General features: G+C 41.1%; 1 protein-coding gene across 1 annotated transcript in view; it reads left to right on the top strand.

Moving 5' to 3' along the window:
- The window catches only part of LOC306951489 (vascular endothelial growth factor receptor kdr-like), a gene marked incomplete at both ends in the record, with an annotated part of 114,534 nt that extends 110,640 nt beyond the window's left edge, over window positions 1-3,894 (top strand). Inside the window, one exon of the mRNA XM_079541992.1 lies at window positions 3,684-3,894. Coding sequence (XP_079398118.1) covers window positions 3,684-3,894 — 211 coding nt within the window. The remainder of the gene's footprint in view (window positions 1-3,683) is intronic.
- Between the last annotated feature and the right edge of the window lie 13,485 nt (window positions 3,895-17,379).

The raw sequence follows: 17,379 nt of genomic DNA, 5'->3' as shown, positions 1-17,379 counted from the left end.
CATGAATCCACATTAGCACCAAGTCTATCCTAGTTTTGGTTTTAAATCTGACAAACAGAGCACTAGCTCCAGGCTCAGTGTAGAAACACATCCCAAAGTGTTGCAGGATTTTCTGGTTGCTATGAATGTCATTTGCTGCTACCCATTTGCATTCTTCTCATCTTTCACTACTGGTTCCTCCAGGGCTTTCATAGTGTTTGTACTTCTGCCATAAACCTCCCTAATTTGCAGGTGTCTTTCTGAAAGAGAGGAGTCAAGTGCTGTGCCCTGCAGTCTCAGTGCTGCCAATGAAATAAGGCTGAAGCCAGCTCACTGTATCTGCAATGTGTTTCCCCAACCAGTACTGCATACAAGTGTGCCTATTATGAAAGAGAGTCCTTTTGGTTACAAAATCAGTTTAAGGATAGGAAATGGCAGCGTTCAGGTTAGATTTTTAGATTTTCATCTTTCCCTGTGCCCTGCCACAAACAGTACATGTTCTGGGAAGGACAGAAAAGTTTTCAAGTTGGTCTTCATGTAAAATGTGATCAGCCTGGATCAGTGGGCAGATGTGTTTCACTGATGTCATACCTCATCCTCACTGTTTTTCACCGACTGTCACAGTGTTGGTGCATCTCATCCTCACCATGTTTCACTGAGCATCATAGTGTTCACATTCCTCATCCTCACACTGTGCTGGGGGGAGAACACTGACAGCTGCACGGAGCTGGATGGCACAGCCACAGTGCTGAGCAGGTTTACCCAAACTGAACTTCTCCTTTGTCACTGCCTGTGCTGCAGTTTTCCAAAGTTAGGCAAAATCAGCCTAAGGAGATACCTTTGGGGCAGCGTAATACCAACCCAGCAGGACTGAGTCAAATAATGGCTAGTTTCTAATGAAATTATTTAATTGCATATCCACTACTAACTTTTGTAGCTATTGTGTGATTAATCTAATGACTTCTATCAGAAAATATTTATTTGTGGGCTCAGGGAGAATTGTGCTACCTTATCCAGGACAGTACATCTGGCTCAGGGCACAGAGGGTTTTTGCTCCCTGAGGCAGAGCACTGAGCGCTGCCAGGGGCAATGCATAGCTGCACTGACTGATGTGCTGTGGCAGTTCACATGCAAAAAATGAGATTTCAAGGAGAGACAGAAAAGGGAAGCTGCAGTCTGGTTTGCCAATATACAGTCCAAGCACGTGTACATTTCTCTGTGTCTGAGCACGAACAGAGCAGATTGGAGTGACAGTAGGCATAGAACAGAAAAGGGAAAAATGCAAGACTCTTGCATAGCTTCAATTTAGAAAATGCATTTAGAAAGAAAGGATAGTTTCTAAAGTTAATTGCATTTTGCTCTGCAATCACATGGCTAATGACAAAATTCGCTTCCAACCTCGCCCATCAGCCTTCTGCACTCCTTGAGATATCTCTTGGCCTCAGGGGCAGAAACCCAACAGGAACACTTGTTGGAAGGCTACGTGGTTCTAAGTTTCCCACTGTGTAGCCAAACTAACCCCTAACGTTTCTGTTCTCCAACACCCTGAACTACACAGACTGGGGCCAAGTTACACAGGTACTTCCAAGCTTTGCCTTGTCTCCAACAACAGCTTTAATACCTGGCAAATGAGAAGCCAGAAATGTAGACTGTGAAATCAGAGCATGGCATGTTTCTGTTGAAGCTCTCAGGGTTACTATTTATTTTAGAATTTGATTTCAGAGCCCTGTGTAAGTCAAGTGCACAATAACATTGGCTTTAATCTATAAACTGTGTCTTTGCACTTAAGAAGTCATAGGATGCAGATTTATTCTGGATGTGCAGGAGGTGGTGGGCTGGCTCTTACCACTCTGATGTCTGTGTTCAGCTCCTCAAGACCCAGCTAGGGACACGAACATTCTGTGTGAAGCCAGCCCTGCACGCTAACATCAGGCCAGCCACAAAGCAGCCAGTCTCCCATTGCAGCCGGCTGAGACTGCAGCAATCTGCTCTGCCTGAGTCTGGCTGCAAGCCTATTATTCCTAGCCTCGTGCACTGGGATGCACACAGCATCACCTGCTGCACAGTTCTCTAAGAGAGACCTACAGGGATGGATAATTTACAGATGGACAGGCTCTTACATGTGACTGTGGATATATTTCATAAAGTAGTATTCTACTCTACCAATGCACTGCGCCCATGACCTTTCCAGAATTAGCAACATTTTAAATGGAGGCATTGGCTCTAATTCTGTCACTCAGACTGAGAATATTTGCAGCTGGTAGGAAAACCAAAGCACTTGCTAAGTTCCAGATTCAGAGGCAGGGTAATACAAGTCCTGGAGTCACAGTGGCATCACCTGGCAGGTCTGAGCACAGCTGCATGCTGCAATTCTGTCCTGCCCAGGACCAGCTGCTCCTAGGATTGCAGCACTCTGTGTTGCACCTGCACAATACAACAGCTCCTGATCTACTGCTTCCACTGCTCATTGTACCTGCCCCTGGTCTTCAATTTCTGTATCTGTCTCTTTGCTATTGCTTTATGTTTCGTGGAGCAGGAAATGGTTTCACTTTCTTTGAGAAACATTCAACACTCCAAATCTCTGATCACCTGTTGGGGACTGCAGTCACTGAAGCAGTACAGATAAAATAAGTGTAATGAGTAACACGATCATGTGATGGCTGTTGACTATTTTGGTTTGATTTAGTGTGATTATGAAGCAGCATTACTCTCCTTTAAACAAATCTGTAATACACGCTGAAAGTGCTTGAGCACTGCCTAGTTCTGAGTCTTCCCAGGCAACTCACAAATCAATCTGAGCCAAGATGTGCAACGTCACAACCAGTCTGTGAGTGACTTACCCTAGAGAGGTGCATGGTAATGGTGTGTAAGCAAAGTGAAGAGGTTCAAAAGCCATTCTCAGGTTGGGATTCTTACCAGAGCCATTCCTAAATTATCCAACTCTCTTCCAAGAATTCCTCAAATGGAAGAAACCAGGTTTACCAAAATAATTTTTAAGGCAGCCTACAACACAAGTACCTTTTTTTCCACAATGCTTGCTGTTCCTCAGGGAACACCTTGTGATACAAATTCTCCCTTGAGTTCTTCCACTTTGGACACTGAGGTTGCTCTGGTGATGTAAGCTGCTTCTCTTGCAGCATCTGGATCACCTGTAATAGGAGGAAATAGCAGAAAATGAGACTTTTGATAGAACTGGTTACAGGCCAGCAGCTGTCACACTGAGCATCACTACCACTTGCTAGTGTGCAGCTCAGGAATTTTACTGGGCTAGAGAACATCAAAGAGATCTTGCCCTACAGTGCTTTTAGTATCATTTAAAATTGGAGTCTGATATGACTATTCATCATTTCATCCTTTATTACAGTTAAAGAAAAGTCATAGTCATACTCTTCAGTTCTGATTTCAGAAAAGTCAAATATCATAAAGAGAGTATTATTGCATGTATAGGACAGGTGCATTTATAACTAAGACATATAGAGTGCACTGAAACACATGAGGCTAACCAGAGAGAGCACTGGGACTCCCAGCTTTACTCCTGAATCTGCTTACAATACACCTAGTTCTTAAAAAAAAAACCAACTTACATAGTGCTGCAGTGTTAAATTGAAATGCTTTTTATATGTAAATGTTTATAAATAATTTTGACCATGAGTAACACAGATAAAACCCATGGATCCATATGTCATACTGCTTATTCTCAACAGGCGGCGAGCTGTTAGCAGGAGCAAAGAGTCCATCTTATCTGACCATGAACGTGAAGCTGTCAAATACCAGCCCGCACTGCAGGTTGAAGAGGACACCATGGACTTCCCACTGGAAGACTCTGTGCTCCTTCCTATGGATCCAAGCCTGGAGTGCCACAGCCCCCCTCCGGATTACAACTCTGTTGTGCACTGCTCTGCACCTCCAGTGTAACCAGCCCAGCCTGGTGCAGGGCCTTTGGTGCTTCATTTGGCCACGATGGATTCCATAAAAAGGCTGTGTGCCAACCAAGGGGGAACCCAGCAGCACACTGGTTCTTATGTTTCATCTGGCACATCTCTAATGTGAGCAGAAAATCTTTAAGAGCATCCCTTCTCTATCTTTAAAGGCCTATTGCAAAATATGTGGCAAATTAGAACACTGTCTATAAGAATTGTTAATAGGAGCTGTAACCCAGAACTGCTCCCATCCTTCCTCCCTTAGCAGGGATTGTTTATTAACCATATTTTACTCCGTAAGTCACCAAGAGTCACCCCTCACGATAGCTGTGACAATACTGATCCCGCTGGTCCTGCACCCATCTTAGGGGTTGCTTGGTGTGAGGCTGGAAGGTATCAGCTGATAATTACAGCCATAAACTGTAATGTTTTGTGTTTGAAGAGAATCCAAAAATTAAAACGTTTCTCTTAACTTGGGAACTCACCTTCAGTAAATGTTTCTGGAATATTTTGAAATCCAAAATATGTTTATTACAATTTGTGATCTAACAATTTCCACTGCCAAGAGGATCCACTCCCCAAACGACACAACAGAGAAGCAGCCAGCATCCATTTATGTATATACATATGTATATATACATATATACATATGTATATACATACAGTGTTGTTAAATGTGATGCCCTGTTTTCCCTCCTTGTTCAAACAGCAACTTCTTTAACATTATGCAATAGGGAGCCATGATGGGGATGCATCTGTTGTGATTGCAAGGCATCAGCACTGCATTAAGTAAGAACCTTCAGCTCATGCAGGCGGTGTTTCCCAGCACACACGCACATCTGTGTGAATGTGCATGAAATACTCATCCACAATATGAGAGTGACACATGAATGCATAAATAACCTTGAGGCATCAGCAGTGTAGCAGCATTTCTCTGTTTCCTTTCTGGCCACAGATTATTTAAAATTGGGGGAAAAAAGCTCTTCCTTTGAATTCTATGGCAGATGCCCAACAGTTTGATCTTGGGAATACCAGCCCATTCTCAGCTGTGAGCATATGTAAAACACACTTGTCTCCAGCTGCTTGCCAAGGTAAATACTGCTACGATCTGCCATGCCTTCTGTATCTAAACCATCCACGAGTGCTGCAAAGATTTTTGGAATCCACTCGTGCCGGTCCGAATGGGTCACAAATTCTCACATCTGAGCAATTCAAAGTGTGTTGTCCTTTTGCAAAAGCGGTGTGCAGCAGGGACTGCTGGCCTACAGGTGTGCACACCAGCTCCCATGCACACCCCAACCATCCTCACAGCAACCTCAGAACCAAGCAACTAATCTTTGTCATTTAATGTGCTGGGAAAGATCCAGTGCTGACATTAGAAATCTAGGAAGGGGTAAAGGGAGTTTTCAGGTAGAAAAAGCAAAGATAAAAAAGATGTATGTTGACAGCCACGCCTATAACTTCCTAAGTTATAAACCCAGACCTGGATATGACTTTGTGCAGTTTATTCCAAGGTCTGCATAACCCTTGCCTTTTCTTTTTTAGAATTGATACTCTAATTAGACTTCTTTAGAGAAAGAAATTAACTACAAACTAAAATGATTACAAATTAATTCTTTCTAAAACATCCAACACTTGGCAAACAATTATTTTACCTTGGCGAAGACAGCCTAACCGCCCTTGCAGCAATGAAGACAATATTCTGGAAGACTGGTTACAGTTGGTTGCATTGAAATAAACAGAAAAAGCCTCAGGTATGATCAAAGGGGAGAAATCCCCAAAGCCCATGCCATCCTAACTGTGAATGCTAAAGCATCTGGTGGAAGGGCTCTTGGGAACCATGTCTTGTTCTCCTCAGCCTCAGATTTGAGCTGTTTAAGAAATCACCTGCAGGAGCCCATGGGCCGTTGCTCATAGTGAGCCTGGCAAATAGCTGTGGTCTGTAGTTGCTTTATGGCCATTTTTGCACTTCTTTGTATGTTAGTGTCTATGTATGAGGTAAAGTTGGTCAAGTAACAGAATACTGGGAAATAATTCATCTGATGGGTCACAGAAAACTCACCGGATCAGTTTTTCATGAATAGGAAATTATCTATAGCTCTGATCAAATAACAGATCACTTACTTGGAAAATAATTTATTCAGGTGGCAGAAAGAAAAAGAAAGGTGCCTATGGTTTGTCTGGCTCTGCTGTTACTGGCATCAATCAGCGTGAGGTGGTTTGTTGTTGTGCCTTGTTGTGTAGCAGAAGAAAATGACAATGTTTAAAAAGCTCTGCTTATAAACTTTGAAATAAGCACACGTAGGAAAAACAAAAAAACTGCAACTCTGCTCTCAGTTTTAAAAAAGATTGGGAAATGCTGCTGTTTGAAGTGCCTTCTTCCAAGAGAGCCGAGCACACTGCCTTTCCTCCTTAGCAGGGATGAAATGTTTATTTTAAGTTGAAGGTTTTTCCCTCTATGGTAACTGTAAGAAGCAAAAATATTACCTAAAAGTATTACTGAACATATGTGTTTTCTATTTTATTTACTAATATTTTGTCTTTTTCTCTCCTCCCTTAATTTAATTATTGTTCTTTTCTTACGATGATGTATATAGTTTACCCAGTAGGAACAAATGTAGTGATTCATTTATATGGTAATATTTGTATTTTAGTCAAAAGATGCGCAGACATAGCAGAGTTAAGGATCTCCACAAAGCATTTCACTGACACTTGCAGGTTGCAGCACCCACTGGTGCCAGCTCACGGCGGCGCTCTGCTGGCCCTCATGTCCCAGCTCTCGCTTGCTTTCCACATCAGTCAGTTTCAGTAAGGAAGCAGGGACCTCCATGACTCCAGCAGATTTATCTCATTCCTGAAAGTGTCGCTTTGCAGCTCAAGGCAAAGGGGAGGGATTTCCACTGCTTCTGTTTGAACTGCAGGCTGGTGTATCAGTTAGAGCATCAGAAGGAGCCAAGTTGTCTAAGTGAGGTGATGTTTCATAGTTTTTCAGATGTCTCAGGGATTCTTATTCAGCTCTCGTTCGCCACCTGCCTTTTCTAATCTTACTGAACTCAGTGGGATGGAGTATTGAGAAGTACCTTTGTTTTCCTTAAAGGAGCCCACTGTCCTGTTTTTCTTTTTGTAACTCTGCAGAATTGGGGCAGAGGAGCTTAGAGCTCTCAACAAATGTGTTGTCTCCTCCCAGCACCCTCCAGCCATACAGTCTGCCAAAAAGTGCCTTCCCCTGTGCACTGTCAGCAGCCAGGTGGGTTTGGCAGCCTGGGCCCCTACTTCCTCCTTGCTCTCCTTGTTGTCTGTGTGCTGGTATTTACCCATCACAGCTTATGCTTTCCTCTTTTGAGTAAAGTCAGATATAGAGCCCATCTCACTGCGGTATTTTGTGCATCCTCCGTTCTTGCAGAGGCTGAACTAGACACACTGAAGTAAGCTTTTTTCCCACGTTAAAAATGTTTCCAATATAGGCACAGGAAACTGGTTTACTCTGATGTGCCTGGAAGCATCTCTGTATCCTTCTCTGAATGAGAGAAGCTTTTTCACTCTTTTAATTTTTCAATTTTTGGTATCTGTAGTGAGATGAAGTTTGGTGTCTATCTACGTGAGCCTCACCTTCCTCTTAGTGCTTTCTCAATTTGATTTCTCTTTGGTTCTTACAAATTAACCTCATTAGAAGGGATGCCAGGGTGCTGGGCCCACACCATCTGCACAGGATATCAAGAAAGGCCAGATAAAAACGTAGTCTTTCTGAATAACAAGCTCAAACAAAAACACTGACACTTAAACCCCCTGAATGCTGATGATGCAGACATTCACAGCTGCCTGCAGGCATAGCTGCTCTGCTTAGACATTTCACTAACATGCTCAACTCTCCAGGCATCCAGCCTGCCATCTACCTAGTGCATCCTGGAGTAGCCAGGCACTTCTTTCCTTGCATTTATGCATTGTATACTGTAAAAATGCTTATCAATGTTAGCTTGTTACCGGCCAGTAAGCAGCTTATGACTTTGCTTCTCAATGACCCTTCATGTTGAGCACTGGCTCTGCCTTGCCATGCACCATCCTGCTTCACAAATTCCATCTGGCTCAATTCTAGTTGAAAGGGTGTTTGGGACCAATGGTCTCTAGCTGCCACTAGCACCAAATTGGTACCACCAGGACTCAGCAGCAAATAGGAAATAGCTGTACTATAAAGTGAGGCATTATCATGTGTTCCTGAAAGCAGGAATTGGCCAGGATCACACCTTGGATCTATTTTTTTCTTTTGATAAAGTGAATGGAAAATACAGAAGGTAGCAATGTTTCTTTTGTCCCGTCCTATAGATACTAATGGCCAAGACCTGTGATCCATTTTCCTGGTTTTGTGCTGTGACACATAAAAGAAAAAAGGCAGAAAGAATTTTGGTTAAGTACCAACATAGGTGGTAAAATTCAGGGAGGACTTCTGGATTTGATCCTATCAAGAGTTGGTCACTGTATAGGACATAAAGTTTCAGCATAAGCACTGACTTTGTCCTGTGATGCATGTGTTGGTTTCATACTTTGTTAACACAGACCGGTTCACTTGGACCCCAAGCAAATGCAGTGCCCTAAGGGCATTGGTTGCAGGAAGACCTGTGTGGTGCACAGTGAGCAGTGTTCTGTTGTCCTGCTTGGCAATGCTGTGCCACAAGAGCCAGCACATACTGCTCCAGTCATTCCTTCTTGGATCTTGAGCTGTCACAGCAGCTAGTGAAAACTGGGGAAGCCCAGTAACTGAGGACTCAGAGAAAGTAAACTAAGTGCCATGTAATACTCAAAACACCAAGGAATGTATGTCTGCCCTGTTCCTGTCTGTCTGCAGAATGTATGCACTGAAAACAACGCTTTCATATGTAGTCAAAAAATGTACTGTATCTATTAACCAAAAAATAAAAAGATTCTATATTTATACAGCCCAAGGCTCCTTTGTGTCATCTCTTGGCTTGAAAAGTGTTGTCCTTGAAGCAGAATATAAATAAATAATGCAACAGTTTGAGGGATTTTTACAAGGCATAGATCTCATTAATTTCTACAGAAGGTTCAACAGTTAGGACATAAACCTGCCACGCTGTCATTGCCTGGAGGTATCTAGCTGCTACGTTTGTTTAAAAAAGTCAGGGATCTGGGAAATGGCTGGCCCAATTTGTTGGAGAATCTACAGATCTAGCTGCTGCCAAAAACAGCCCATGAAAGACAGACATTGCTGTCTTGTTAAAAAAATCAACGGGACTAATGAGACAGAATCGGAGTTAATGCTTTCTGAATGAGATCCAGCTTCTCTAAAACATGGAAGCATGTAAATATATGAAGATAATTTGCAGAGGATGGTGGCATTTGGACTCTGCTAAGCTTCAAAATTTTAGAAGCAATGCTTCATTTAATTTACCACAATTACGTATTTCCCTATGCACAGGGAAATCTCACTTGAGTGAACTCTGCACTGCTAAAATACAGAATATCCCATGCTCATATTATCCCCAAAACAGTTGACTGCAGCAAGCATGCCATGCCACTTTCTTTACCGCTGGCTACCTTACCGCCTTACCGTGGCTGATCTTCGTGAAACACTACATCCCATCCCTCCTTCCATTATGGTGGCACAGCAGACAACGAGTTGCAGAAGAAATAGGACATCTTAGCAGCTTTTTACGGACTGGCAAATACTAGCATCTACTTATGTCTTAAAATAAATACCATTATCAGTAAGGAAGCGTTAGCATTCAGAGCCAATCTTCCATTAGCACAGTCTCACCAGTTATTGGTCTGTGTGTTTCACTGTCACATTAAATACCATGAAGCACTCAAGTCTCTTCAAACATTTTAAAGTTTCTCTTTGCTCACTGTTGCAAACAGTCCTAGAAATAAGTGTTAAATTATACACGTCATTTGAAATACAGCAATCTCCTTTCATCCACATAATGAGCAAGAACATTCTTCTCTGTAAACTATGAAATGTTTCAGTTACTTACATAACACATGAGTCACTGAATGCTAGGCCTCCTTTAAGGGGAGACTAATGTGTCAAATGGTAGTAGGAAAGCATACAAAATTTAATCTGACTTCCTTTTAGCACAAATTTGAATTATCACTCACATACAGATTGAGTTACTCTTGTGCAAGGTACCCTGTTTTGGCACACCTCAGAAAATAATTTGGGGTAAAAAAGGGAAAAAACTAGAAATCAGGAATTATCTTTTCTCTTACATCTTGTCCAAGGTACATAACTTCTCTGCCCCTTTTGGCACATACGACATAAGAGATCTTTGTTTCTACAGCAGCAGCATATAGAGATGCATGACAAGAAAATCTCAAAGTAACAAAACTTGGTGGCATGAAGGGACAGAAATCCTGGGAAACAACAGGGACTACGAAGAGGAAGACCTAGGAGAGGATGAACAGATTTTTCCCATGGTCACATAAGGAAGCTAAGAAGAGAATACAGATTTCCCCAATTTCCAGCCATGTCCTTTTTCTTTCCCTAACACTATGAGACTTAGGAAAGTTTGTAATGCACACAGGCTCTGCCAGATGTGGAAAATCCTGTTATTTTTATATGACCAGTACAAAGCCAGGCCCATAAGCAGTACAGAATAATTTTGTCTCAAACCTACGAAGTAGCCCAAGTCTTTCCTAGGATCCCAGTATACTTTATTGCTAGCTACTGCACGTGTACAATGGCACGCTGAGTGCCTGCTGCAGATCGCACTGTCATGAATTTGCTCTGCATAAGGCCCTACAAGGGCAACAAATAGAGCTCATATTTTTGACAGTGCTGAAGCCAGTTACAATTGCAATTTGAGTTGCAATTTTTATTATGACCTGATGAGCACTCATTAAAACTGAGAGGATAAACTGTTCTGTTTAAAGTACTTCCTTGTACAGGCACTCAAGATACAGAATGCAGGAAATCTTAGTTCTGACACTTCTCCTCGTCTTTCCTTATGTGTCCAATTCAAAAATTCATAGATTGTTTTACTGAATTTTCTTTAATTTGATGCTATTATTGATTTAACAAGATTTAATTTAGGGGAAGTCAAAGCAAAAAAGCACGTGGTTATTTCAAAATACAAAGCACTGAAGAGAGAAATAAGAAACATGCAGAGGAACTCAGCCAGTTCCACCAGAAAGGCAAGAATAAAATTCAGCAGTGAAGCATGAAGGACCTTGCAGCATAGAGATCAGCACAACTGGAAGCACTGTCTGGCAGAGGAGGGTTGTTGAGGTCTGGTTCTGCTGCCCTAGGGAGAGCGGGGCTAACAGGCACTGGCATTCCCTCTAAGTGCGTGGGAATGACGCTGGGTCAAACCCATCACTTGCGTTCTTCCTGTGGCAAACTGTAGCCACTCACAAAGAGTGGCATTAGTCATTAGCTAATCATGCCCACTGTACTCTTTGTGAACCGTCCATTTCCCTGAATTTCTTTCAAGATCACATTCTTACCATAATCCTCTGGAAAAGCAAGTCTCTGAAAAAACATCAAATAACTAAAACCTTTATTAAAGGCTTTTTTTAAACTAAGTTTTCTCCTTTGCAGATAAAACGGAAACATCATTTCTTTCAGGTCACCACAGGGACAGAGCACTGAACATCCATCAGTAACACCCTATTCCTTGTCAGAGTCAGACGTGCCTCTGTTTTTTCCAGATCTTTGTTACTGCTATGAAAAATTTGTCATTTATAGTTTTCCCTTTTCTTTCTTCTTTTCAGAGTAACATTGCTAAAGGAAATTTCAAATCTGACAGCAGACCAGATTAAAGAAATAAATAGCAGAATGCAATAGTTCTTCTTTTCCCACTGAACTAAAACAATTCAGCCCAGCAACTTCTGCCCTTCCAGGCTGCCAAGGATGAGCAACATCCGCATAGCTGTTTAAAGCTGGGACTGCATACTTTGCAATCTTCAGGGCCAAAAGAATAAATGTGGGCATCTCTAGACGCTTTACTTGGAGGAGTAGTTGTTTATTTTTAAGCTGGACCACTGTCATGGTGAATTCCTCAAAAACCCAAAGGTTAACTTGCTTTTCATAGTTATGCATTAAAGAAAAAAAAAAAAAGAATTTTATTCTTTCCTGGGAGAGTTCTGACCTTTTATTCATGTATATTTTTCAAATTCTGCATTCCATTGTTTATGCTCCAAGCTAGAATGTCACAAGCTATCTTAGCACAGAGCAGACCTACACAGACTAGCAAGGGTAAGCCAAGGAGAGCAGGTGGAAGGGGGTGGGGATTTCCAACGTGGTGGATCAAGGTAATGGATTTCCTTAGTCACATCTGCTGTGACATCTGGGATGTACAGAACAACTTTCCTTCACTTCCTCAAAGCTTTTGAAACAAACCAACCGCCCTCGTGATATGACGTTAGGATGGAAGCATATGATTTTATAACCCTATGTGAGGTTAGAACCGTGGACTGAAGTCAAAGAATTACCTCATCAAGCTTCAAAATAGGTAGATCAAAATCTGAACATCACAAATGATTTCTTGTCTGTCTGATGGATTGTTTCTGAACGTAAAAAGGTACTGGAGGTTACATCAATAATTCCTGCTATTGTCACGATGACTCACAGGAGGATCAGAGCATTGCACTGACACCTACTGACTCAGCATCCCCTGCTGCTGTACGGTGTTTGTGTCAGTGCTGATGCAATACTGTTTTGCTTCCATGTTAATCTTTGAAGTTGTGAGATCCCATATATCTTCAGGCTTCCTTTGTAGAAAGTGGGACGTGCCAAGAGATTGCCTAAATAACCAAAATCTCTTCTCTCCTCCTGATCAAGAGCCTTTGTACCACAGTTTCCTTCCAGAAAGAAATTAGGAATTTTGAAAGCTAGGATCTGAGGAGAAAATATGGGCTGCTCTCCCAGTGATGCTGAGAACAGTTCAGGAACTGGACATATCACATTGTTTCCCTCTATTTTGTGAATAAAGTATCTGCTTCTTGCTGATGCTAGGTCCAGCTTTTCAAACACCAAGAAGCACTGGTTTGGCAGCAGACTCCAGTCTGTGGCTCCAACAGCCAACATGCATTTGAGTCGGGGGAAGAAAGAACATTCCTCACTGATAAAGACAGAAAGGCAGATTACAGATGTACTCAAGAACAATTTTTACCTGTTCGAAGTTCAGCCCTATTCATTTTGCTCATTAAGCAAAAACACTACATCATACTGCCTTAAGTCACGCCACATAGTTCCCTCCTAACACTATCCCAAAACTATTTTCCAAGACTTCAGTTTGCCTTTAGGTACCAAAGATTTTTCTTCTTTAAGCAAAACTGATGTCTTTCTTTTTTCTGTTTTACCTCCTCTGAGTTAAGAGTTATGGTTTTTAATAGTCTTAAATATTAAGTAAAGAGTAGTTCATAAGTAAAAAGAGAGGAATGGACCATAATACAACAGAGCCTGGCAGTTCTTTTCATACTGCCCTATTCCAAGCTGATGTAATGCAAAAGACCTAAAGAGGGGGGGCTTTATCGGGTTAGAAGAACGGACTGAGCACTCACAGCTTTTATTCTGAAGTATTCAAGTGCCCCTTTTACTAAGGCCGAGCAAATAAAATGTGGGAAGTACACAACATAGTTTGGAAATCTATGCAGGACAGAAGAATCTTGGTACTGTGACAGTTATGAATTTTTCTTGTGTAAAGGATTTATTTAAGGCCTCTTGGCACTTAGCAACTGAGCAGCACTAATATGTGAATTACTGGACAGTTGGACCACTTGATTCTATCAGATACAATCAAAAACTTGCCCTTCAGAAAATCCACTCCATGTCTGTGTCTATGCAAAGTGCTCAGCAGTCCTACAGAAGAACTGGTACCAAGTAAAGCGAAAACCAGAAACATCTCACAACTATTTACTCAGCTGATAACTGTCTTCTCTTTTGGTCCTCCTTTTCCAATAGTCAGACCTTTAACTTTTACTGATGACAGAATTTTCTGAGTGCCTTCCAAGGGTAGTGAAAAGTACCCAAAGAACTGTTCAGAAGAAAATACACATAAACAGAACCAAAGCAATGTCCCTGATGGGCTGTGGGAAAGTAGGAGACTGGTAGGTAAACAACAAAAACCAACAAAAAATCATGAAATGCATTGGTAAGTAGCTGGTGTCTAATGCTTTTTAGCTTGTGGGGACCACTGTGGAAAATTCTATAGCAGATCTGTATGCATGTGAATGTATAATGCAAGAGAGGTTTATGGGACATTATACAAAACCAGAACGTACAGGGCATTCAGTATCAAGATAACAGTAATGAGATGTTTATCTGTTATGTACCAGTAAATGTGAAAAGAAGTCCATTGCCTTGTAAGGGGCCTTGTAACTTTCTCCAGAGATCCCGTTTCCTTCTCAATCCAGGCACTGCAATGTGATCTCTACAGGCCCAGCACTGGTCAGTGAAATCCCTACCACGGGCACCTCCTGCTGCATCATGACATGTGGCAAGTTGCTGCAGACTGAATCAAGTTTCCAAGGGAATTTGTTATTCCTTTTCTCAGGGCACTTAAAAACCTCACGGAGCATTCAGGCACACGGCAGTTCAGATGGAGAGCAACAAGAGATGTATGGGGGAAGGTTACACAGTGTTTTAAGAAGTAAAAACTTTGTTCTATTTTCCAACATACATCAACTAAATATGTTTGTCTGATTAGTTTCATCTTGATAATAAATAAATAAGAATTGTTATTTTTCTGTACAATATTGTTCTCCTACAAACAGCAATATACCACCCCAGTGTGTCATTATTAAAATAAGACAATAAACATAGTTTGAAGCGAGATTTATAAGGCTCTGATAGAGAAGGACCCTACTATTCCAACAAAAATGTTATTCCTACCATGTAGGACAATACTTAACAAAAGAGAAGCTTAACTCCATCTCTCTCTGTGCCTGCCTTGCATATATTCAAATAATGGAAGACCATTCCATTACTCTAGTGCCCTGCCATGTATTTTGGGGTTTAGGAAATTCGGATGAAATGACTATGCTGGGCACATACTTGATCTGCTTTAAAGGAAAAGAAAGGCTGGAAATCATATACAATACAAGTTATGACAAAATACATGAAAAATGTCTGGCAAAGAACAAATCCCAACAGAGATTCAAGATCCTCCCTTTGTTTCTGAAGTGCCTGAAATCTGGGAGGAACCACTGTATAAGCTGCATTTCATGGAACTGTATTTGCTGTTGTTTATATTCCCACACTTCAGATGTTTATTATCTCATCATTTCCTGTCATTCCCTTTGGGTTGAGCTGGGTCTTGGCTGTTGCTCTCGAGAGATGGGACATACTCCTGGTTATTACTAATACAAAAAAAATATTTTCTTCTGATCTGTGCTGATGTTTCAAGCAAGTAATTTATGTATAATGCATAACCTATATTCACATTAAAAACAAACAAACCGCCACCACCATCAGGCACAGACAAGTTTAGGAGGTCAGGAAAGACACAGACCATGGGCAGTCCCTCCATGGCACAGGTACAGGCATACCTACACAGGCAAAGGCCAGAGGTACAAACCAAGCCTTCAAAATAGTGTCACCTCTGATATGAAAGGACATAGAAGAACATGCCTGAGGGTTCCAATAAAAGCATTGAACCACCAAAAGACCTCTGAGTTAAAAAGAGATCCCAGCTGAAGACACAGAAGGTGAGCCCACATGTCAGCTGTATTGCTGTTCCAAAGCAAAACAAACCTCTGTTCCAAGAGCCGCCGCAGAGCCCACACAGAACCCCATCTTCCTCCATTTGCCTCTGTTGCTGTAAGTGGCTGCCAGCAGGGTCTAGCTGAGCCTCAGATACTTCTGCAGCTGGTTAATTCTTTTCACCATTGATACTGATTTGTTTAGTATCAGGGATCCTCATCAAGATGTCACCATGAAGTCTAGATTACCAACGTGAAATTCTGAAAAATCTGTTGCGAGAAGACTATTGGAATTTGGTTGGCCAAAATATTTCTTATATGTAGAGAGTAAAAGCTCTAAACTACGATTTTTGGCATAGGATGATAAGGATATAGAGGAAAAAGGTTGTTTTTCCAATATGGTCACATACTTATGCTGAAATGAGTATAAAACGTCTTGCAGATAAAGGAAAACTCCAGTAACAGGAAGAACTTCTCAGTGCTGCATTTTCATTTTAAAAACTAAGTTTCAAAAAGTGACACGAAGCAATGAAACAATCCCAGTATGAAATTGAAAGAAAAACATTTTCCAGACAACTAAAAGAAGTTTATCAGACATGCCTGTATGGAATGCTTGTTAGAACTCTATTTAAATGAAAGATGAAAGGGATAGCAAAGACATTCAATGAAATTTTAACACAGCTTCAATATTTACATTTACTGGGGAACATAATCTGCTTACACAATAACTGGAAATGTATTATTGACACTTCAGATTTCAGATTTTTACTTGCCATGCAGATAAAAAAGCGTAAACATTTGCAAACTCATTCCATTCTGATCTTACTGGTTCATGTGTATTATAAAACTGAGAAAATAAGTAAAAATAAGTAAATGTTTGATCCATTTAGAGTAAACTAGTTGTACACAAGGCATTCATATTCAAAGCCAGAGAAATAGCCATACCTCTTTACCAGAATGTTTGGTTATCGGTTTATTAAATTGCTAAGACGTGTAATTTGCTAGGTACAAGTCTGTTGATGGGACAGTTTGCTTCTAGTTGTCTTTGGTGACATAAGAGAAAAAAAGCCCTTTAAAACAGATTTGCAGAAGGCAAACGACACACGTACCTGCTGAGTTTTTTGAGGAAAAGGTATTAAAATCTTGAATACTTAGGATTCAAAATCCAAAATGTGAAGTAAACTTACTTGCTTTTACTTATTTTTAGTATATGTAAAGTTCATCTCAATCACTTCAGTGTACATCCAAAGGGAAATACAGTCCTTTTGCACAGGCTTCAGTAGAACTATCTGCCTTCTGAGAAGGCAGTTTCACTGAACAAAATTGCCATGTAATAGTTTGGAGCACATCATTTTTAAAAGCTGAGAAATTACATTAATAGAGAAGTAAATTATGAGAAATACTGAAGTAATCCCTTTTCTGTTGGGCTCAAATATTTATGCAAAGATTTTAAGGCACGAAAGAACTCTGTGATCTTGTGTTAGTCAAATTCCCCATGGCTTCTGCTACTGATGCTAACAATTACTCCCCAGATTTACAATTGGAGCTGAAGAAGTCATTCAGACAGGGGCAGATCCACTCAGCTCTGTGAATAATATTAGTGATCCAGAGCATGCCATCACTGGACATTTCTGCCTTGGAACAGATTTTCCTCAGATCTATTACCTTTCTTTATAGTATTCAAACATATTTGGTCACTTGTAAACACTTACTGCCAACTGTTCCTCATTGCAAAAAGGATGTGGCAAAAATGAATCCAAGAGTCAACAAGGCTGTAGGAGAATATTTCAAAACTCCACACCTTCATTGAAGTACCTTGATTATG

The sequence above is a fragment of the Tetrao urogallus genome (assembly GCF_951394365.1).
Source record: "Tetrao urogallus genome assembly, chromosome: 13".
NCBI classification, from domain to species: domain Eukaryota; kingdom Metazoa; phylum Chordata; class Aves; order Galliformes; family Phasianidae; genus Tetrao; species Tetrao urogallus.
This window is presented reverse-complemented; position numbering and strand designations above follow the sequence as displayed.